General features: G+C 37.0%; 1 protein-coding gene across 5 annotated transcripts in view; it reads right to left on the reverse strand.

The window, feature by feature from the left end:
* Positions 1 to 25,001, reverse strand: part of LOC144437763 (CCR4-NOT transcription complex subunit 1-like) — a 44,325-nt gene that overhangs the window by 17,091 nt on the left and 2,233 nt on the right. For 2 of the 5 annotated variants that reach the window (XM_078126782.1, XM_078126779.1), the window contains exons 3-27: positions 22,418 to 22,516; positions 21,514 to 21,637; positions 19,334 to 19,390; positions 17,748 to 17,894; positions 16,732 to 16,844; positions 16,368 to 16,550; positions 15,533 to 15,835; positions 13,514 to 13,641; positions 12,983 to 13,115; positions 12,163 to 12,270; positions 11,503 to 11,754; positions 10,233 to 10,387; positions 9,766 to 9,913; positions 8,664 to 9,246; positions 8,019 to 8,216; positions 6,371 to 6,546; positions 5,984 to 6,108; positions 5,433 to 5,622; positions 4,768 to 4,983; positions 3,888 to 4,028; positions 3,372 to 3,551; positions 2,899 to 3,015; positions 2,271 to 2,459; positions 1,831 to 1,887; positions 898 to 1,182 (exon numbers count right to left, since the gene is read on the reverse strand). In XM_078126782.1, coding sequence (XP_077982908.1) covers positions 898 to 1,182; positions 1,831 to 1,887; positions 2,271 to 2,459; positions 2,899 to 3,015; positions 3,372 to 3,551; positions 3,888 to 4,028; positions 4,768 to 4,983; positions 5,433 to 5,622; positions 5,984 to 6,108; positions 6,371 to 6,546; positions 8,019 to 8,216; positions 8,664 to 9,246; positions 9,766 to 9,913; positions 10,233 to 10,387; positions 11,503 to 11,754; positions 12,163 to 12,270; positions 12,983 to 13,115; positions 13,514 to 13,641; positions 15,533 to 15,835; positions 16,368 to 16,550; positions 16,732 to 16,844; positions 17,748 to 17,894; positions 19,334 to 19,390; positions 21,514 to 21,637; positions 22,418 to 22,516 — 4,407 coding nt within the window. The remainder of the gene's footprint in view (positions 1 to 897; positions 1,183 to 1,830; positions 1,888 to 2,270; positions 2,460 to 2,898; positions 3,016 to 3,371; positions 3,552 to 3,887; positions 4,029 to 4,767; positions 4,984 to 5,432; positions 5,623 to 5,983; positions 6,109 to 6,370; positions 6,547 to 8,018; positions 8,217 to 8,663; positions 9,247 to 9,765; positions 9,914 to 10,232; positions 10,388 to 11,502; positions 11,755 to 12,162; positions 12,271 to 12,982; positions 13,116 to 13,513; positions 13,642 to 15,532; positions 15,836 to 16,367; positions 16,551 to 16,731; positions 16,845 to 17,747; positions 17,895 to 19,333; positions 19,391 to 21,513; positions 21,638 to 22,417; positions 22,517 to 25,001) is intronic. The other 3 variants (XM_078126780.1, XM_078126783.1, XM_078126784.1) reach the window with 3 other exon arrangements.

Below are 25,001 nucleotides of genomic sequence, written 5' to 3' on the forward strand. Positions count from 1 at the left end.
ATTGACAACACATGCAACATATGTCATTTTTTGTCTATTCTTCTCCATCCAACCAGAATGAACCTTATATACAGCATTTCACAACTACTGGGGGGTGTTGGGGGTTGGGGTTCCCTGAACCTTAGCAAAAACACTGCTGTGTACATAATTTAAATTCTATGAAACTAAAGTACTGGTTTTGATCTGAAAGTAAGCCTTGTGTGTCTGCAGTGCTGGTTGTGAAACCAGGCTAAGACTGTTAAAATATTTTATCATCATTTCAAAAACCAGTTTACAAGAAGCGGTATTTGCTTTAAAATATACAGCATAACAACACTTGGGTATAAACACACAAAATGAAACAACAACATGGACAAAAAACATCTCTCAACAATTGCTTACAAGTTAGCTATTACAATGATTTACTGTGGCATCCTTTCGATTTTGTATGTCTAAGACATTATATGTCGAGTTGTTTTAACATTCTAAGGTTCCATGTTAATTTTTTCCATGGTCTCTAGTATATATGTAGATGGGAGTGTGGCACTTTGACAAAATTATCCATTGTAGGAAGTTATGTAACACACAGAAGAAATGTTTTCTGGTTAAAGTTTGAGTTCAGCTTAGGATTACATTTTATGTGTTAAAAACTGCCTTGCAGAGTGGTAGATAAAGTTGATAACAAACAAAAGAACAATCCCTATGAGTCCACTTTTAAGATAATGCAAATTTTAAGAATCTGACATTGAAACTGGTCTTTAAAGGCCAATGATTCAATCCCTGGTTCATTAATGTTATCTGGGATCATTGTTGTGTTTGGGACAAACTTTTTGTACAGCTCTGCATAATGACAACAGGCCTAATTCTAACTTCACCTGACATGGGACTTTAAACACTTTGTGACAATAGTTTTCCTACCTGGTTATTGACAGCAATGTGTGGTCCAAGCCCAGCTAGTGATGACACGTTGAGGTCATGAAAACTGAACTGAGGTTGTGGAGGAGCTGGTGTAGTGGTTGTTGTTGTTGTCGTTGTTGTGGTTGTGGAAGCAATGGTTGTAGTATCAGCTGCTGTGGTGATGGCCGTAACGGCGGTTGTCGTTATCACAACACCCTCATCTGGTTTGGTTTCAGGTGAAAGCAGCTGTTCTTCAAGTTTTGAGAATCTTTCAGCATCTTGTAGAAGATTGCTAGGTTGAAGGTCCTGTAATGTACAATATAAGGACAAACTTTTACACCAAATCTGAGAGTGGCATTTGGTATCAACATAACCTGAAATGTTGTGTATCCAAAAGTACACCACATCCGGGGTACCGACTTTGCAGCAATTTCCAAGTGATGACACATCATGACTTGGGACTATGATGGTTAACAATTTTATCATGAATGCCAATACCTTAGCAATACAAGAAGTTGACAACAAATCGCACGCAAAAGAATTTCACGTATACCAAATATGACACCATCCACAACAGGAAAGACATACTCATGTGAAGTGACAGAGAATACCATAAACTTATATCATGACACATTGTGAATGAAGGATTTTAAAAGCACCATAGCTAGTCGAAAATCTAGCACCCCTAGTGGCCAACATATACAATCCTTTTGTTTTCTTATACCAAGAATGTCATATTTTTTACATTGGCTTGAAATCTTTCACTCTCCTGGAAAGGGTCATCAAAAATATTCTTACAAGTCTGCTGCACCTATGTTTTGGGATTTTTGACTGGGCTATATGTTTGACAACTTTAATGTGGAATACAACATCACTCTTGAAAATGACACATCACATCTCTTCATAATTCAGCTAAACTGATTTCCACTATATATATAAAAAGATTGGACTTACTGTAATGTCTAAGTTTAGAGTCTTACATAGGACTTCAATCTCAAACTTGAGATTAAGCTGTGAGATGACAAAAACATTGGTTAGTGCAATCGTAACATTCAAAGTACTGGTTAACTGGTGTTTCACAACCTGAAGTGATTATTCATCTCTGCACAGGAGGAGTATTCCTAATCTAGACAGACACGTGCATCCAGAGTTTGGGCAAACATACACACAGAATGTTCACAACTGTTTTTAAAAATTTCAAAATATTTTGTCGTAAGCCACATAGGCCTTTTGGGCTTATCACTGTCGGTATGATGTTCATTCAAATGAATCATTTTTCTTTTAACTGATCTACAATTAACTGAAACCCGAGAAATTTTCAATATGAGTGATAAAGCAGACATTTCTTTCACAGGATTCTTAACCTCTTTTAGAATTTCTGATACACCACACACCTTCAAGTCAGGTTCTTTGTGCATTTCAGCCAACACATTCATAATACCCATAGTCCATGGGTTGGGTGGCTTGAAAACTTTACTCTTAGAGCTGGATTCTAAGACTTTCGCAACAAAAGGCACGACGTACAGTAGTTCCTGTTGACCCTTGAAGTAGGCTTCAAGCAGTAAAGATTTCAGATCTAAGTCCTACAAATAAAAAAAAAGACAATTAATCAAAATATCAATCTTATAATCTGACAAAACTAGAGTCAATCTTCCATTTGCTAGGTCAATCAAGGAAAGAGTCCTTTTTCAAATTGATACATTCAAGTAGATTTTATTCTCTGCATTACTTTTCAAAAATATGCCATTTTTTACAAATTCAAACAATGACACACATTACCAATTCATCTCAAATATTTGGTAATTGGAAATTTTGACAACTCTGTGTGCGTGTGTGTGTGTGTGTGTGTGTGTGAGAGAGAGAGAGAGAGAGAGAGAGAGAGAGAGTGTGTGTGTGTGTGTGTGTGTGTGTGTGTGTGCATTTGTGTAAGCACATGAGAATGAGGATATGCTGTGTGTAATAGCGTGTGAATGTTCACAATATTTAATTCACTACACTAACAAGAAGAGAAGTGTCACTTACTATTTGTAGAATGGGTTTGTTCTTGTACAATGTCAGCATTCCTAACCAGTGACCAAGATTCTTTAGGATAGTTCTATCAGAATAGTTAGCACTGCTCTTGTTGGAGTTCAATAATACCTGCATAAAACAGACACATACATATAGTTATGGAATAATTAAATGGGAATGATCTTATCTAGTCGTTACATCTCAACTGATTGGATAAAATGAACGAGTTACTGAATCCGGTATGCAGCAAGCTGTCAAACAGAACAAAGATTACTTTCTAGGCTGCATAGGTTTGCATAGACATTGACATCAAACTGTCTTCATGCCTGCCTGAGGCAGGAGATTTATTCAGTCTCGTGTAAACTGAGTTACATCATGAGCAAATGCAATAAAATCTACCACGTACAACAATAGTTTTGGTTTGTATCCTTCTTAGTTTGCCAATAGCACATTTCCTATAGCAATATGACAAAACCGTTAATCACCTTGATGTTTCTGTACGTTTCCTTCAGCACCATCTCAATAAACTTATTCATCTTGAGTACGTCCAAGAAGTTAGCATATAGCATATGGAAATTTGGTTCAATACTGGCTCTCTTCTGTACAAGATACTGGGCTACCCATGGGAGGAATTCCTCACCTACCAGTTCTTTAAGTTCATCGCACTGCATACAAAACAGACATGGTATGGGTTATCTATACAAGTCAGTACAATTTTTGTCAGCCAGCTGATAAAATATAGCAATGTTATCAACGATTTCGATGAGCTTAACCATGAAATGTAGCAATATTATCGGTATGATTTTTCATTTAGTCAGAAGACGAAATGGAATGATATTCACTATCAAAATCTTTGATGAAATCGTGTAATTTTAGGATAATATTGGTTGAGTTACACAACGTTTTGTTTCAAATGTAGTATGCAGTTATTCCTATCAAAATTTAAGAAGGAATTTAATTAAGGAAGGTAAAAATTTCAGGTGCAAAGCAAACTATCTTACCTTTTGTTGTAAATTGGACTGAGAAAGGTTGTTGAAGATAAAGAATATTTTATCCTGTAATGCTTCTGTGGGTTCTGGATTCTCCTCTAAAGGGGCATTTGTCAACAGTGTATCTATGTTGGTGGTACTGGCAATGGAAGGCTGAAATATCAACACAAATATATCACATTATTATCACTAATATTACAGTTGAATATTTCATAACAATAGTTCATATGGATATCAAACCTTACTATGATATCAGTTGGCACGCTTACGTAAAAATAATGAAATAATAAGTAACTGTTTGATTCCTTTGATTATCTGAACTACCTTATAGTCTGAATGCTATAAACCTAGTATAGATAGAACATTTTACAGTCTTCAACTAGTCCCAAAGACCAATGTTTTACAAATTTCTGAGCTAGGTGCACCGTGTATATGTACAAGAAGACATTTTAGTCATTACTTATTGTCGTGTTTTGTTTCCAGTAAAATAAGCAAAAATATGTCTTTCTGAATGTTTCCAGGTTGACAGTAATTCTTTGAATGTATTTCCCTCACTAATTTTATATACTCATACACCTAAAATGGTAACTAAATATTGATGGGGAAATGGTAAAATATGTACGGTGAAGAATTTGCATGTGTGTGTGTGTGTGTGTGTGCATGCGTGTGTGCTCATGTGTGTTGTATGTGCAAGTGTCTGAGTGTGCATGCGTTAAGTGTGTGTGCCAGCATGTGGGTGTACAGATTTCTGTGTCTGTGCGCTATGTACTTTTTATATGAGCCTCTGTGTGTACAGCTGTATGTACAAGTGTGAGCTCCTTTCAGTATGCCTTTACATGTGTGCATGTGTTGTAACGTAACTTTATGAGATATATTGGGAGTGCTGACTTACTGGAACCTCCCTGGTCCCTTTGACTGATGTGGTAGTTTTAGTTGTAGGTTTGGTTGTTACTGCTGTAGTTGTAGTAGTTGTTGTGGTGGTAGTTACAGCGGTTGGTTTGGTTGTCCCAGGTGCTACAAGACTGACTGGAGCTGTGGTAGTGGTTGGGGTAGGAGTTGACGGTACTCTGACAGGTGGTTCTCTTGACTGCTGGCCATACTGCACAAACTGTGGGTAGGCAAGTAAACAAGAAATCGGTTAATGGCTGAAATTTACTTCTTATCAAGGGCATTAGAATCTACCAGTAGGATTTATCACTATGGTTGTAAATATACAGTCTGTCACTGAATCCCATCTTTGGCTAAATTAAGTATCAGTATACATCTTACTGAATACAACCCATGACAACCAATGTCCACTGATTTCACTGTGCATCAAAATCGTTATAGCCTTCATATCAACTTTAATATAATACTGTTTCATTTGCTTTTAACCCTTCCCTTGCTGTATTGCCTCGTGATTACCCTGTATATACTGAAATGCCTGCTATAAATAACCAATTCTAGGTATATACATTTGAAGTCACTTTATGTGTAAATAAATCTATACACAGTGTGAAAGAAGTATACAAACTGTATTATGGTATTCACCATCAGCTGATGAAGTTATTGTCTTACCTCCACAAGGTGTTCAGGAAACTGGTTGAAATGAGGGATTGATGCTAAATGCTGGCAATACTGTGGGTAGTCTTTGAGTCTGCTTTTAAACCTATCTAGTGAAGCTATACCAAAATAGTACATTTTACTGCCATGTGGCTTGCGGAGAGCTTCAAGAACATACCGTAGTGCTATCCCTAAAGCCATATACCTACAGATTAAATAATGATACATTGCTATTAGTGTTACACTTTCAAGGCAATCAAGACTTGGTGTAGATTCTAAATTAGGACAAATAAGCCTCCTCTTTAGGTTTCCAGTCATCATTTCTAGGAAAACAACAAGGCTGGCTTATAGTATCAATGTTCTATTTCAATTTGACATTAACTACGAAATACATCAAACAAACAGGAAGTAACATGTAACTCACTACGTCATGTTTTGGTATGCGTATTTCAATTTAACTTATGCGAGAAGACCTTGTTCAAGAACAAAAAAACCACACAGGTAGTTACACTTTAATGTCTGCACTATCATACTTGTTGAGAGTACAGTATTTCATTTTGACTTACGTAACGAGACCTTGTTCAACAATACCACCAAACAAACAGGCAGTTATATGTAATTCTCTGTCTGGGTACTGGGGGAAGAACCTGTACTCTTCGAAAAGATTGCGCAGCATACATAGAAACACCTCCTGTCAACACAAAACACATGTGCAATGTTTCAATTTCTTTTTTGTTGTTAAAACTGGGGAAAAAAAGTGATATTTGGTATCGAAAATACTCAAACAATGAATACTTGGTTGTTGGGAAAATTATTCAGCAACAAATAGTATTGAGACGAAAACTTTAACATCAGCATTCTGCTACTACTTTGCCATTTTCATCTACTACCACTAGAGGGCACCATAACACATGCCTTCACTGCCACTAGAGGATGCCAACTTGATATCTTACCCTCTCCTTTTTGACGAGAGAATCCTTGAATCGTTTCAACATGTCTAAGACTTCGTCTACTGACATGGTTGGATCTGGCGGTTGGTTGTAGATTTTTTGAAAGTAACTGTTAGCCTCATCATCAATCTCCTTTGAGAAAGTTTGGTTCATTTCAGGCCAAATATTGGACAGATCACCTACAGGAAAAAAAGTTCTCATCAGTAAAGTATGCTCCCATTTCACATAATTTGCTAGGTCTTTCCTAGTTGAGTGTATAAAATGCTATGCAAGAATTTTCATTGGCAAAGCTTGCAGATTTTTTGCCCACATTGCTAGCAAATTCCATAACCTACTGCTTGCTTTGCACTTCATGGAAGCAAGTACTTGTAAAACTAACTAACGTTGTGCTGTTTGCTTTTTGCGTTGTATATATACAGCTCATTACATTTGACATAACATTGTGCATTATGATTTAGGTAAATTTGCTGGAAGGATTTTATCCACACCAGTCTCATCTCTACATGCTATGATCTCAAGGTGATGTCATTTGTAAAAACAAGAGGTGAGTTATTTTTATATGTTCTTTGTTTGAACACAAATTTTGTCATCAACTTATCTTGTACCATTTTTATTTCAAACCAAGTCCACAGAAATGCTGTAGCATACTGTCATTGCTTCAAGCTACATTCAACAGCTTTCTACACACATTTCCTTAGATAACAACCCCACCCCCACCACCACCCCCACCACCATAATAATAGCACAATATTGTAAACATGCATACTGCCGCACATCATGCTGGTTACTCTGCACAGCTGTAGACATACTGGACTGCTGTAGAATACAGTATGCTGGGAAGGGGCCTAGCCAAATCAAATGAAATTATGAAGTAGCTCATGCAATCTGCCAGTGAAATGAATCAAATGACTGAAGTACACAGTGATGTAGAAATACACTAACTAATATGACATCAGGACAAACCATCATGGCATACCATCTGTCTTACCGAATTCAGCACGCGAAGGCTAACCCTGGTAGGCACTGTTTAGTGCTTTGTAAATTCTTATCAGGGTTCTCCCATGCCTAAGAAATCACTGCTTAATCATTAATATTCATGTGCATTAATGTCAATATCAAAACTTGTAAATTGCATGCTACTATTAAATGTGTAATTTATATATAAAACAACAAGACTGATTTGAAGTTCATTGGTAAGATTACATTTTCCTGAGTGCAAATATTTGGCTGGCCAGCATGAGGAGAGCCTCGACTATGTCCCTCGGCTACATTTTGTTACGTTTATGTTTACTTTAATATATATATATACTTCTACAGCACTGGCACGTTACTTTAAGTCCATCATTTGTATAAACAATGTAACTAAAGCATATTGTTGAGATTTCGCCTTCTGAGTGCTGGGAACAACACGGGAAGAACATTGTCTCAATCCCTATGCCTCATCTTTTTTGTATATATCTACCGACCCCTTGCTTTCAATCCATATGTCACATCTTTTGCATACATTTGTATTTCTACATCACTGCTATGACACAGATGAGAGATGACGATGAGATGGATGACGAGTACCTACCACAGGAAGGAAAGACAGGACCAGGAGGTATAGGACTAGTCTAGCAACATCACAGTGGAACAATGGAAATGAACTTACTACTAAAGCTCTTTGGTTCCAGCTCACCTGGTCTAAGAGCAGCTGTAGTTGTTGTTTTCACACTTGCTTGTGCAAATGCCTGTGCTGCTGAGGTATTCAAACCACCAATACCTCCTCCTATACTTGTTGGTCTAGACAACTTAAACGGATCTGTTCCACCAGCACCTGCCATCATATTGTTGCCTAAAGTTGAAACACCTAGTGCAAGAAAACTGACCTTTATCCACAATATGTCTACATAACACAAACTATCACACATCACACACGTCTTCACTTAAGGTTCCATCTCGGAATTTGGACTAAAAAGTTTGAGTATAAACAAAGGTCATTCCCTATGCACTTGTTGCAGTCTTGACAAAACTCAACATAAAGGTTACAAAATTTAGAACTAGCTTTCATCCTGTTCATAGAGCATCACAACGTCAGCAGGATCTTTCAACTATTGTAGAAGATGAAGTCATTCATACAGTGTGTTGTTCTGATTACGAGATAATTTCAGTTGAAAAAACCAACACTACAACAGAAGATACTGTTGTTTACAATGCCACATCTTGCACACATACCTGATCAAATATACTTGCTGGTCACTCCATTAACAAAATCTATGAAGGTATGTTTACAACCAAAACAACTGAATAGACTTACCAGAGCCAATACCACCACCTAGAGTAGTACCACCACCTAGAGTAGTACCACCAAGTGCAGTACCACCAATGCTACCACCAATGTTGCTTCCAATATTTCCTCCTATGTTACCACCGATGCCTCCACCTATATTACTGCCAATGTTGCCACCGATATTTCCACCGATGTTTCCGCCAATGTTTCCTCCGATATTGCCACTCAGGTTACTACCAATATTTCCACCAATATTGCCACCAATGTTTCCACCAATGTTGCCACCAAGGTTGCCACCAATGTTGCCTCCAATGTTGCCTCCAATGTTGCCACCAATGTTGCTACTGATGCCACCCCCAAGGCCACTGCCAATGCCACTGCCAATGCCACTGCCAATTCCACCTCCAAATCCACCTGCCATCTGGTTGGACAGTGAAGGCATTGATGAAAGTCCAGTGCTAGCACCTAATGTAGGAAATTGTTTCTGTGGCGACTGTGGTGTTGGGAGGGAGCTCAGGTGTGATGGGAATCCCGGCATGGCAGTACTGTTGGTTGGTGTTGTTCCACCAATGTTTAATGTTGATATACTACTGACCAACGGATCCATTTGCTGAAATAGGAAAAGTGGTTTTAGTCAAATCAACCCAATGAACCTCTCAATAAGTGTATACTATACTCTATTTATTTAACCCATTGGCTTAAAAATAAAAGATTTCACTTCAACTTTCGTCAACCGCAATGCCCTCTTTTAACTGTCACAAACATTCGCCAGGTAAGCATGCATTTCCCTCCTCAGTCAGAATAAATATGCTCAAAATAAAGAGATTTGTCTTGGTGGTAATGTAAAGTAGAGTGCCAAGTTTGGACTAGAATTAAACTTTGGATGAGAAAAATTGTTGTCTGGCAGAGATATATCAGAAGTTGGTTTTGAACAAAAGAACGTTTTGAATCCTTATGTCTCCATTGATGAGACAGCACTAATTTAGACTAATCATATGGCTTTGGCGCAACACCACAATGAAAACACAACTGGTGAGAACTACACCGAGCCCAAGCTTCAACTTTCTCTCTTATTTCTATTAATAACAAAGTGTCTGAGAAAGTCATCATTTGCTGTACTACTTCTTACTTGAGATCCAATCCCAGGAAAGCCAGGAATGTTAGGGGCTTGACTTGTCTTGGTTATTACTCCTGGTGGTGGTTGTCTGGCTTTTATCAAACCTCCAGAGTTCCCAACCATTGTAAGAATGGTTTCTGACAATTCCAGTTGTACAGACCTGTAATTTAGGTAGTGATATACATGATTGTGAGCACAATAAATCACAGTATGACATCAATTTCTGCACCATCACCAGTCCCATTTACCTATACACTAATAATACAACACAAGGAATACCTTTTAGTTTGTAAAAAAAAATCAGCATGTTTTCTTCACAAACCTGAACGTTCCTGATCCCACCTGGCAAACAGGTAACAAAGCCTGTATAGCGAACACATCATAAGCTTACATGTAGGCAATATAAGCTTCACTTACACAGTAGCTAACCAGGATGTTCCTCTCAGAAACTACAGCAAGATAGTGTTATCACTACTTACCCTACACAACCTTGTAAACATGCTAACATTGTACCAATTGTTTCTGGTGGCAACTGGCCAGGTTTAGGTCCCATATCAGGTTTATCAATCAATCCACCCAACACCTGTGGCGCTCTCCTTTTCAGGAAAGAAACACATGCCTGTACAAACAGTTCCTAAAGAGCATCAACAAAAACACCTTTTTTTAGTCATCAGTTTGTGGAAACAACTGTTATTCTGGGCACTGCTAAAAGTCCATGTTAATTTAGTATATATAAAGTTAACATCAACCTATGCTGAATTGAAATCATTGGAGAAGGCACAATTTTGTTTAATCAGTGATTGTATCAAGGTTGGTAAGCAGGTACAATCTACCTGACTTCCCCAGTCATTTTTACAGGTGTTCCACACCACAATTATGGTATAATATATAGAAAAGTATGCCTGTTTGCCATATTTCTCCCTTTCTGTTAAAGGGGTTCCCCAATTTTAGCAAAAGCACTGCTAATAGACAACACCACTTGGTAGTCAATGGTAAAGCCAGTTAAATCATTATGTGTCATGAGTGACTAGAGAGAACACATCATTTAAAGTTCTTTGGAATATTTACACACACAGTCAATGCAAAAAGGAACATCGACTTTCCTAGGATATTCTGTACTGCAAACACTCTCAAACCTTACCACTTGACCCATGTATATAAAAGATAATACTTTCATTACAGAAATTAACATGAATTAAGTTTTGCCGATTTGGAAACCTACAGTAGAGCTCAAAAATCTCTTTCCTATTTGCTTGCCCAGGACCAACCTGATGTTACCATTTGGTTGGTGTAGGCTTTAACCCAACCAGTCGCTAACACATTCTAGTATGGTGCTAGTGCACCCCGGTGTTAGCATTGAGTGAGTACATTGCTAGCCCCAGTTGGATATCAATTTTTGACCTCTATAGAACAATCAGGGTTGTAGATAAGGGTAACCAGTAAAAATAACCACCAACTCTACAATGTTTTACCGACTACTTCTTCATTAATTTGGTGGTTTTTTTAAAATTTGTTTCTAATTGTCAGTACATTTCCACTGTTGGACAAATTCATGGGTCTTGTTCATAGATATTACCACCCACTTTTCACATTTAATGGCTACTTATAAAATCAGCCATATCACTGACAATGCTAAAAACACGAAAGTAGCATAAAATTAGTCCAGATAGAGTAATTCTACAAAGATCATAAAACGTGTTTACAAGACATGCACGCAGAGATAAGATTCATCAACTAAAGTGTACATACATAGCTTACCCCATGTTCTCTGATTTTATCAGTTAACCATTTATCCAGTTTGAGGTATTCCCTACGCGATGCTAGACAGGCTAAGTCGATGACAAATGCAAATGGCGTTCCACTGAGCAGTAAAGAGAGGGCTTTCAAATCCTGAGCAACATCTAAAATCCTGGACAACCTGCTTTGGTCAAAGTTTTCCCCTCTCATATACCACTCTGCCATTGCATGCATCACTAACTTCCGTATTGTTGGTGAATGACCCTGTGTCAAGAAAGAAAAAACAAATTAACAAAACATCTCACAAACGAAACAACTTTTGTTGGCTCAGATTTTCATAGACATCTTTTGAACATATTTGCTGACCTTATTTGGCTATTGGCAGAGACAGACAGACAGACAGACAGACAGACAGACAGACAGACAGACACACACACACACAGACACATACACACACACAGACATACACACACACACACACAGTCCATTTTGTTATGCCCACTGCAAATGAACCTGTATGTTCAACAGTACTGTAAGTAACCTGAAGTTTCACTTATTCTGCAAAACTTATCCTTCAACTTCAACTTCAACTTCAATCTACAAGCTAACACAAAGAATATACCACATAAATTTACAATGACACACACAACTACACAAATATGAGGAACTTACCTGACCATGCCAAGCATAATGTAAAACTATTGCTGCATTAGGATGATTCCCTAGAAATATTGGCAGTAGAGTGGATACAAGCTCATGACGTAATGTATTCCATGTTGGCTGTAATAGATCATATTGGTATGTTCATTTTACATAACTTAAAGATAAATAACACAACTTGGTGGGTGGGGTGGGGTGTATCAAAAACATTGAGAAAGTTACAGTGATCACTATATAAACTATAGTGAAGCATCTGTATGTAATTCATTCACAACATTCTACTATTTGGGTTATTGCATGATTTGAATATTCCAGATTTTGGGATACCACCCACTCTTTGAAGTCTAGCATGAACTGAATGTCCTGAATTCTGGGATAACACTCACTATTTGAAGTCTAGCATGATTTGAATGCCATGAACATTAGGGTAAAATCAACTATTTGTAGTCAAGCATGAATTGAATGTTCCAAATCCAGAGATCACATCTAATAGTTGGTTTCTCACATGATTTGAATACCCTGAATTCTGGGATATCAGCAATTTGCATTCTGGTATGATATGAATGCCTTGAATTTTGGATAACGTCCACAAATTAGCTTCCCACTTGTTTTGAATATCTTCAATTCTGGGATAACATTCCCTATTTGGCTTTTCAAATCAATTGATTTTCTCTGTACATATTGACACCACTACCTTCATGTATATACCAGTACAGACTGGATGCAAGATGGTTGAAGAGACAAAGAGTAACACAGATTGCTGGACAGTCATTTGAAAACGTTGAAAAAAATCTCATCTTTCATGACAAATTTTTAGATATTCCAACCCTACCTGTACTTGAAGTAATGCTAGGAGTAGCACATCTGGACAGTGTTTGATTGGAAATGAAAATAAAACTTTAACTTGGTCATATTTCCCTGTTTCTGACAACCTCAGTAATGTCTCCACAAGATCAAGTGATTTCCTGTGAAAAGCAAAATATAGTAAAGAGTCAGAAATACATTTCAATGTATGGTGATGTTGAATTTAAAGGTCTGTAACTCTATTCACAGGCCACTGTGCACAGTCATTACCCTAGCATGCGTTTACTTTTGAATTGTGTATATAGGGCAAAGTCAGCGAGAAGTCAAATTTCCTAGACTTTTATTGGCATTTCACCAGGTCAGTTTCAATATCGAGTCAAAACATAACCTACAAACTACAAGAAAACAGGAACGTTTCTTCCATCAAGTGCAATCAGTTGGTGCAGGGTTTTGAGGGGCACACTTGCCAACTTCTTGCGCGAGCTGCATCTCTATCTGATGGCCAAATTCTTCACCTTTGGCCCCTTTTTTTGGTGCAAGTGTCGTCAGTCTGACTTACCAGGTGGCAATCTCTCTGTTATCCTCATCAGGTGGTGATTTCAGTATGTCAATGACTGCTGTGTGACACGGATGATCAGCAAAGCAGAAAATGTCTGAATTTGATAAGGCCTGTTGTATCCATGATAACTGAAATGCAATCCACACAAAGTATCACAGTTACTTTGGATTTAAGTATCGGTGGGGAAAAAGACAATCTCTGAATTTGATACGGCCTGTATCATCCACGAATCAATAACCCTGACATGCATTAAACCCACTAAAAAAAAGGGGGTGGGGGGTGGGGGGGTGTGCTTAACCCTTTGCTTCCTGTATAGGTGGCCCTATACAGGACCCCCTAGGGCCTGAATAAATTTTAGAGACTTACTTGTCAAGACATTATAACTTTCATATGCTTAGGACTTTGTTTCTATGACAACTGACCCAACTTAAATGTGGTTTATGTAAAGTTAACATGTTACAGTGTATCAAAGTGTATTGTTATGCAAATTAGCATATTGTTATGCAAATGATAGTATTGATTATTCTTCTTACTCACTGCTTTTTTAAAATAAAATCCATCCAAAACTATGAATATAGTTTATTTTACTCACCCCTACTCTGTTTTTTCCCTGCAATTACCCTACTCTACAGTTTCCTCCTTTTCCTAGCTAAATCTCTACCTGCACACTCCGGATCATTGTACTGGTAATCAGTCATATAATGATATCGTTGGAAGCAGGGTACTGGGCACATCCTAACTTTACATGATCCACAAATGTACTTAGTATCTTTCCTATTGGGTTTGTTCTTTATATACTGTTTAATTCCTAACCTTCCTTTAAACTTGATCATGGTCTCATCTAAAGCTAGTTGTCTCTCGGGAGTATACACTTCTCTAAACTTTCTGACAACGACATCAATTACAGGTTTTATTTTCTGAAGTTTGTCAAAGTTAGGGTCATTTCGATCAGTGGGTAGGGCTTCATTGTCAACAAAATGTAGATATCTTAAGATTTGACATTACATGTCACGAGGCATATGTTTTCCAAAAGCAGGGGTCTGCGTTAGCCAATATTCAGACCAATACTCCTTGAACGACCCCTTCTTGTCAACTACATGTAATCCCATCGCTAAAGTTAGACCTAAAAACACTTCAAGATGATCGACGGATATACCTTCCCACGCAGACTTCCGGTTGTTTGGATCACGACGACATTGATCAGCGTAGCGGTTAGTTTCAGTTACTATTTTGGTCATAAGTTCCGGAGTGAAAAAAACATCTTTCGCTGATTTATCATTGAAATCAAAATTTATTCCTGAATTTTCGTTAAATTCAAAGTCATCAACATCAGTTATGTCGCGCGACCACTCGATCGAGTCGTCGTCACTACTACTATCACTACTACTGGAGTCGCTGTCATCGGGTGACATATCTAATTCTGCCTCGTCATCTGAGTAACGTCGAACTAACCTGGCTAATGGTACGTCGTCCTCTATGTCAGACGGTGTAAATCCCTCAAATTCTGAGAATTCTGAAGAATCAAAAATATCAGCGATCATGTCACCCACTGACAGTTCGTTGTTTACTTCGGTCGCCATATTTAGATTTTCATTGATATATTTTCCGTGAACTACGAATTTTGACCGTTGACCTCTTCGTCGTGTTATGGTAAACAGCAATATACATATCAATGGACTTTTGGCGGCAATTTCTAGGCAATTGAATTACTAATACCCCCCTATAACGAACAATGACATCATACGTTCGAGTCAAAGGTTGCATTGCATACATACGCCTTTAGGCGCCTGTCGGCTGCAACGGAGTCTAGGGTGAAGTACGCCCTCAGGCGCCTGTCGGCCGCAAAGGGTTAAAACGTTGAGTCGCAATGTGTTGGGATGGTGAAAAAATTTACACTGACCCAGGGCTCTCACTGCCATCATAGAGTATACACTAGCATGGCATTTTAAAAGTGACTGAGAGTCTTTGAATATGAATATGATCGAAATCAATGAGCGCATCCATGAAGCAGTGTGTTACCTGTCCTTCTGTGTTCTTCCATTGCCTGTATATAAACTCCACCGGGAAAAGTTCCTGAAGCCCTCTCATGTAGGCTTCTTTGATTAACCTCAGTGCTTGTGAATCTCTTATAGTAAATCCTGGATGATCCAACTCAAAGATCACCTCTCTCCAATTGATATGTGGTGCCAAATCTCTCACAACCTCCACAAAAACTGTAACATTCCACGTAGTTGGTTGATTGGCTTGATCTGACTTGTCTTTGCCATCACTCCATATATTTGCACCAGGCGCAGTCAAAGACTGTAGCAAGAGAGAAGAGACCTAATGGAATTGAACGGTAACAAATAAACATATCACAGGGTTAAGAAGGTGTTATAATTTTACCCATATCCTTACCAAGGCTATCATTTTTGTACATAACAGTTTGACCTTTGACCTTTTTGATACAGTCAGGAGCTGTATGAATACAACACCACATCTGCAAAAGAGTCAACAATGTGAAACAAAGATGTCCCATTTGAAGATATGTTCATTAGTTCATGCAATCATTTTTTTTTTCTTTCATCCTGTATTTGCAATACCCCATAAGCTGAATTAGCCACTAAGTGACTTCCATGACCTGTGTGTGACCAACATCTAGGCGTTCCTGGAGGCGCACACAAAAGAAACAACAACATTTACAACAAATGTATATTAATTTCAATATGGCACCTGACACACCAATCATGTGTCATTCACAGGTCATGCAAGTCGACTAGTGAATGAAATGTCTACAAAGTAGTTTCCAAGACTGCCTTATCCATCTAAAATGTCATTCCAAAATTGGTGATTTTGGGAACCGTTGTGGGCTTACCTGCAAAGACATTTGGTCTCCAAGACCTGTATGAGTTCGGGCCATCATTCCCAAGACTCTGGCAACAGATGAAGGTGTGAGAACATTCACACCAAACTGTACCAATGTGTTGCGGCATTCTTCAGTTGTGATACAGCAGCTGTATCCTAACTCTAGCATCGTATCTGCTAGTGACCCATCCATCTGAGTGAAAAAAAAAAACAGAACATTTTACGTCTAAAACGTCCCTTCGTGCACTTGTCATCACACGAATGAATACTGATTGGTACAGAGAAGTGAATGATATCAGAAGAATCTGCCAATTTTGTTTTGGTTCTACTGATTTTGGCTAGCCGGTGAGCCGAGAGGAATGATAGATACTCACCATGGACTTTTGTACATTCACTACATCTGTGATCAATCGATCCATTGTAATGTCTTGTTTCTCAGAATACAAGAGTGGTGCCAGCACAACCGGCACCTGATGTCTGGGAAAGTCTGTAACAACAGAACAGGATACAATGGTTACACTTATAGTCACACAAAAACAACATAATCAACATTGCACAAACAGAGGGGTAATGAATGACACATCATGACAACCACATGACAATGAGATTCAAACACCAAATAAACCCTATCAGTTCTCTAATTGCTGTGCTCTCCCAACTGAAAATTCTGATAGCAGGCTATGAATATGTGAATAACTGATTAAGTGAAGGTTTTGATGGAGACTATATTGTTCATCGTTCCCAAGAATCAACAAGACAATAAATAAAATATAGTTACTTTGGAAAAGTAAATTGGAAACAACTGCTTTTGTGTTGTTGTTTTAAAACAATCACAACAAATTATCTATAAAAATATTAAACTTTATGGTAGTGGGGAGAGCATAGCAGTAACAGTCATCTTTAAATTTCGTAACATAACACACTAAAAAAATGGATGAACATTCCATGATAATTTGTTGAGATCTGCATTTGAAAATCATATAATTCAGTTTTCATGATCTGTCAAAGATTATGGACATCGTGCATGCAAAAAAAAAAGACATCTAGGAAAGCTAAAAAGTATGAACATTTTAGGAGTCATGCAACATTCTATATAAGTATCATGCAATTTTATCTGATTTGGGTTAAACAGTTAAGTATAAATTATCTCCTCTGAACATTTTGCTCCAGTCCCTCTCTCAAGCATACAGAAACATGACCCTAAACTTTCAATACTCATGAGTCATGAGCCCCCTCCCCCACATACACATGCAATGCATACACATAAGCCCAAATTATCTATAATCTTAGACCAAAAATAACTAACGTTTTCTACGAAAGAAAATATACCATCTGTAATAGATGATTTCAAACATCAGGATTTCTTTTTTGTCAAAAACTTTGTGCTTACCTTTCCTGAGTGTATTGAGAAAAGCTTCCTTTTGATCAGTCCCGATACTAGATTGACTTTTTGGTCCGTGTATTAAATGAGTTAGTAGCAGATGTAGCACCTCTATGGCAATATCGTTGAGACCACCCTCCTGACTACTACCAATATCTGTTGGGGAAAGCAAACACAAAATTCACACATATAAACACAAACTCAAAATGTTGAATAAAGATCGATCATCCTCTCCTGAATTTGGTTTTAGGTGGTGGTGAAGGAACGAGCTGAGAGATAGAAACAACCCTGAGGTTTAATAACCTTTACACTATAGGCGTCAATGATTCAACTGCCTTCAAAATGTTGATACTACCTTAACAGCCTTACAAAGGTTCATACTCTATTGCAGAAAATGTCAGTTTCAATAATTACTTTACGGACTATTTTTTTTTTTTTTAAACAAATTATCATGTCATATACCTCTGGTAACCCTAACCTGTTGCATTTTCATGCATGCATACCATGCTCTCTCACCAATGCTACAAGTGTATCTCATCAGTTGTCGCCATACAAATTAGATCAACTCATTCTACAGCTCTACCAGACTACTGTGTTTCTCATTCAAAATATTAATCCTAATTCAACACAAGCCCTTTAAACATTCATCTACCCTTCATCCATTACATTTCTGCCAATTATGAAATTTAACATAATTTTTATCTAGTTACGTTATGTAGTACAAGCTACATGTAGTACACAGCTACATCAACATTGTTAGAACACAATATCATAATTAGCACCAAACTGAATAACATGCAGTACTTGAATTATCCTGAATAAACATTTCAATCATGCAGGCTGTATGAATTTCCATACAACACATACAAGTTTTCATACAATAGTCGATTTTCCAGTTCCAAGATGCATTGTGCGAGAGGACGTCGCTTATGTTGTTAGATTTCATCTTGTTTTGTCTTTATTACATTTGAAATAACAATTTCATCAGGAAATGATGGTAAGACATGTTGACCTCTTCAATTATGGGCGATTTTATAGAACAAAGAATGAACACCATCGATGACAGATGAACGCCATCCCCCTGAGTAGCACACGTGCAAACCCCTCCGTGTGTACAGAATACATGGCATTGTATGGAGAGACGCGCAATGCATCTTGGAACCGGCAACAGGTCTATACATAAAATTTTGCATACAATATTTTCACATAATTACACCATTTATAGACAATGTGATAATAAATTCAAATTACAAAGCATTCTCAATTTTTTAATCCATCTGAATATTCTGAATGAAATAAAACATCTGTATCGATTTATCAAATTGGAGAGATCTATTCACTCTAGTTCCATTGTACCTATTTACATATAAATAGTAATTATACACATGTATGTATATGTCACAGTCTGTTTACAATAACATTGTCAGAGCTAATAAATTACACCTCCTACGTCAAGGTAAAATGTATGCATCACAGAAGTTCATCCAGGCTATCATAGATCAAAGCAGAGGAACACAAACAAAAACATACCATTGACATAAACCATCACTACCCAAAAAGGGCAAAGAACAAAGGAGGGGGGGAAATACACTCACCAGAATCTATGTAGGACCTCAATAAATCAGGCAGCTTCTGTTTCACAAACTGTGCAGCTGTAAAGTGAAGGACATGACATGCATATTACACACTCTGTGTACACAAAGGGAAACTCATGACGTAGGAACAAAGCAGTTAAGGTCACACAAAACAAATTTAGAGGTTCTTACTGCCTGGTTTACCTGACAGCAAATTAGTTCTTGTGGCATAATTAGTTCAAGTATTATGTCTCCTGGGTGTAGGTGAAGTAAGTAAATGAATAGCTACATATAATGACATCTACAAATGTCAAAGTATACCTGTGTTGTATAATCATGTTTATACAGAAGTAGGCTACAGAATATGTAATAACAAAAGCTGTCCTAGAAAGAAAAGCGACCATTTTGTCAAATACTACAGCTAGGTAAATTTATTTTAGCATCATATTGGGGGTAACCTCAATGTAATGTTTTCCAAATTAAGAAAGGAAGGACAGTATTATCACAGGAAATTTGCAAAACGAATGAGCATGTCATTAACTTAATTACAATATTTACATTCGTTGTTCAAATTGTTGTCCAAAAAACATTGAACGGAACTTGCTATCCTACAATGACTTCAGACGAGGACGTTATAACTGTATAAATTGATACTGCAATTACCTACTGCCATACAAAAACTCAGTAATACTGCATAAAGATTAAATATATTACAATCTATGTGTACTATTTCATCTTATTTTTAATCATGTCATGACCAGAATTCACCCTCCACAAAATTGCCAATGATGGTTGATAACAGACTGAAGCTAAATAACTATTGATAATAATAATAATGATGGTGATAAATTTGACCAACACATGTAATATACTGGCTATAACAACTACAAAACCTGCTACATGTACGTGCAAGGAATCTTTATACTTTAGATACTGAATTTTGTGAAAACGAACTAAATAAATATTCCTTTTTATACCTCAGACATGTAAATATGGCATCCACTTTCTGATGAGAGATACTAAAACTAATGTATATATGCTACTATCAGTGTTTTTGCTAAGGTTGGGGAACAAAGGGGAATATGGTAAAACTGGCATAGTTTCCGATATATGGTACCATAATTTTGGTGGGGTAACCCCTCCAATCTACAAAAATGTAGCATAACAGAGGAACTAAGGTAGATTTTACCTGCTTACTGCCCATAACAAAAAAACCTGACCATTTCATTAGGATGCAAGATAGGACCCCAGGAGGCTACTCCCCTTATTTGAGTATACATATATGTGCCACCCCTTTGGGGTACATTTTCTAGCCCTTTGGTCTAAAATGGGGTCTGTTTTTTTCGAGCTGAAGAGTCTATAAAGGGGTCCACTTTGCATTATTTTCGATTTTGCTCGGTCTAAAATGTGGTCCATTGTCCTTTACTAGATCATAACTGCCATTAATTGCCCCAAAATGTTCCCTCATAAGGAAAATGTATTTAGGGCCAAACTTTTATCTTTTAAAAACCTGCAATGATCTAAAATGGGGTATTGATTTTTGGTCAAAATGGGTCTAAAATGGGGCCTGTGGTTTCCAGCACTGGCCACACACCCTTACCAGAGCTGGTCACTGGTACCCGTCCCTGGGGGTAGGACTCTGTCAGATTTAACTTTTCATACACATGACATCAAATATATGTGCATATGTAAAACTCTTCAGTTACACATAATGTAAACAATTGTCAAATTTTGAAAAATTACCCAAATTATTTCTAATTAATGTGCATTACACACGTTACTGCTACAAAATTTTGAATGAAAGTATGTTTAGTCATTCATAGTTCATCAACAGACAGAATTAAAATTAATTTAGCATGTAACAATTTCACAATTCAATGACATTTTATTTAAAAAAAGAAATATAAAAAATTCACATTTTCACATCACACTAAAAGACGGTTCCTTCACTACAGTGTGCATTAGACACTGGGAAATGAATGCAATTCTGATCTGAAATAAGTTGCACTGGAAATAGTAAATTTAGCTTCAGGCAAAAATAAACCATGATTAATTGTACAATAAGTATTCAAAATTGGAAATTAGTGAAACCCCTAAATCCAGTTTCAGCTCACATAAATTCCACTCAAACATTATATATTATTCTTCCTCAAAATGAATGAATTTTAAAACGTGTCAATAATGATTACTGTGAAGCTTACCGTAAGATCTTGTGTCAGAGTTAGATGAGTGTAGTAAAGCTATCCCAAAGGCCACCTCTTGCACTCGAGTTAGCTTCAAGACCTTACTCAGCTGGGTGAACAGCTGAGTTGATGATTTTATACTCTGTAAAAAAAAAAAAAAAAAAATTTAATTTAAATATAATCAATATTTACTAAATCAACATTCCATATCATGTTCTACAGCAGCAATGATTTTGTACTTTTTAGGGACTATGTTATCACTGTCTTTTGTGAGTTGACTTTATATTCCTTAAACTATTTGCCAGATGTGATAGAAGCTAGTCTGGAAGCTAAAAATAGTTTGGTGTAAGTCTATGGTCTTGAAGAGATAATAGACCACTGATGATTCCAGACCCAACTTGTTTATTTTTCCTAACTCTCACTGGGTTCAGGCGCTAGTTCATCATATTACAACCAAGCTAAATAACTTTAACTGGACTGCACATCAACACACACTCATCCACTAAATTTTTAATGTATATCAAATATGTATACAAACAAATCATGTAGAAATTAACTTTCACTTCCATGTGGCAACTCTTGGTGTGGAAATGGGAAAATACTTCTACATTACAATATCAATTATATTTATATTACAAAACTGAGAATGAGATCAATACTTGATATATTTGCACAAAATAAATCTAGCACATTCAACGGACAGAAAACAGAGTCCTACATCACACAGCTGGTGTATGTAAATTCCTTGTATATTTGAAATTAAATCAGATAACTGTTAGAACTTGGCCAACCAAGTACACAACGTTTTACGTCCACACTTCTCTACTTTACTCATTCAAGTGAGTAATGATACAGTTCCACGGGAATACAGATTTTATACAGATTACCAATAAATTTGTACATTTACAATTACATGGCTTACCTTTTGATGATGCAATGGATTATCAATGGCGTAGCAAAGTGTAGATATAAAGTTTGGCTTGGTAATTAGTGTTGCACACTCCTGAATCAAAAATTGTGTCTGGAATGAAGAACACATATAATTATTCAAAATATTCAACTCACATCTCTACACAAAAATTGTCACTTCACAGTGTGTTTTAGTGCACAGGAAACTAAGTAACAGACAGGAAGAAACAAGTTACTTGTTTAGTTTCCAAATGATGTAATGTAAGTCATAATTTTAGTGGGGAACCCTGGTAAAATCACGGGGAAACTTAGATGTTATTTATTTATAACATTTCACAAAACCATGATTCAAGTAAATTCCCCAGTTGGCGTCCACTGTGGACTTCATGCAAAAATGGACTTAAATTTTTCATTTAAGTACAGCACCAAAAAATTATCGCAATAAGAAAGCATCCTTCAGTGAAATATGTATATTTTGTTTTCCCATAAATCTAATCAAAATCCACAACACTACATGATTGGTCTGGAAAGAATCCCTGTGATTAAGGTAGAAGGTGCTACACGAAGGATTTCACTGACAATCAAAGATCTTGAAAATTTGGTCATATAGCAGCTTACTTCTGGCCTTTTCAAACAATAAAATAGATTTGAGGTCCACCGTCTTGTTTTCGCACAAATAAACAATCTTTTATTTTTCCCATAGAGTTAACACAGTATTAGGTGGCCATGTTGGATTCTAAAGAGAGTAATTTTTAAAACATTTCGACCTCAACTGCAAAAATTTGTATGGTAACCCCTGATTTATTTTTAGTGAATTTAACTGAAAATGGGTTCGAGCTTTCGTGAACAAAGTAAAAACAAAAGTTTAAATAGCTTATTTCTGAGGTGCAATTCATGTTAAAGAGCCAATCTGCAATCTAAACTGAGCATGTTCAGATGCAAAGGATTGTGGGATCATTTGTTGTTATGGTAATACCTAATCTGGTGGGATCAGAAGGATATCCCTCACGCAAGGGTCTGAGTAACGAAGACTAGATTATTTGTAGTTGTGGTAAACCTAATCTGGTGTGATGATGATCAGAAGAATATGATCAGAAGAATATACCCCCAAGCCATGGTCTGGGTAACAAAGACTAGTCCAAATTTGTGGTTATGAACAATGTCACAAAGTTAACAGCAGTGATTGATTTATGTTTATCAATAGAGTGATACCACATTTCCCATAATGTACTATCCATATCATTAAAGATGGTGGATTATGAGTTCTAAAAATTACAAGGGTGACTGCCTTGTTTCAGAAAAAACAATGCTTAATAAATAAGACAGAAAAGTGCTGCGGTGATTACATGTAAAGGAATTTTGGTAATGCTGTTTTCACAAATGATGGAGACTGCACTGTTCACTCTATTGAAACAGGCATGTAGACTTGCCATGGTGTTAAAATTAAAGTATAAAATCACAGCTGTGATGAACATCTAGGCGTATAAATTTAGATGTTTTGCTACCAACAGAGTTAGTTTCTTTGTCTATTTTGCACTTTCAATACAGCTGTCACTCCTCTTACAACACATCATTGTAATCAAAATCAACATGGACTGAAATCAATATATGACAGAGTTAGGTTGTTTTTTTCACTACATTGGAAAACTGGAATTCCTAATGGATTGAACACCTCCATTGGATCTTACATGTATTTGTTCACGACAGTATTGCCTATTTATTTGCAAAAGATAAACATTTAAACCATGCAAGTTCATGTTGTATTCAACTCTACAACCTTCTTATTGGCATTTGCCTTGGCCACTACACCACGCTGATTTTACGATACAATGCAATAAAATACAATATCTTTTATTACCCAATCAAAAACAAGAAAAAAGTTACCTCAAAAATGAAACTACATAAGAAGCAAAACAATCAGATCTGATAACAGGAGTCAGAAAATAGTGATGCTATTTAGCTTGCTTCCAGCTACTATGGAAATGGTTACCTGTCCTTCAGCCCTTTCACATGCAGAGAGGGAATATGGCAAACTTTCCAAGCTTTGTTCTTCCTAAAGAAAGTTACAAACAGGATGCCAGACACCCTTGTAATTTTTGGGACCATCTTAATTGAGAATTAAATTACAAACCAATAACCATATACAATTGACTTCCAAACCACTTCAATTAAATATTATCATGTAGCACAAATAGAAGATATCTTCATTTTGAATGCTAAATTTCAGGGCAACAGACAGGGGGGGGGGGGGGGGGGGGGGGGCACCCTTCCCAGCTTTAATATATCCAGCTACTATGGAAGTGGTTACCTGTCCTTCAGCCCTTTCACATTCAAAGAGGAAAAACAACAACCTTATTTAGCTCACATCCTGGTCCAGCTACTACAGAAATGGTTACCTGTCCTTCAGCCTTTTCACATGCAGAGAGGGAATACGGCAGTCAGAACTCTTTCTATAATTGCTAAATACATCTTCCTATAATATTAGTTTATTTAGGGCACAGATAACCATTCAAGTTAAGGGTTCTCCCCGACCGGTAAGGGTAGTGGTGGTTCCATCCCATGAATTCTTGAAGTCAACATGCATCAATTAACATATT

The sequence above is a fragment of the Glandiceps talaboti genome, chromosome 7, assembly GCF_964340395.1.
Source record: "Glandiceps talaboti chromosome 7, keGlaTala1.1, whole genome shotgun sequence".
Lineage (NCBI taxonomy): Eukaryota > Metazoa > Hemichordata > Enteropneusta > Spengelidae > Glandiceps > Glandiceps talaboti.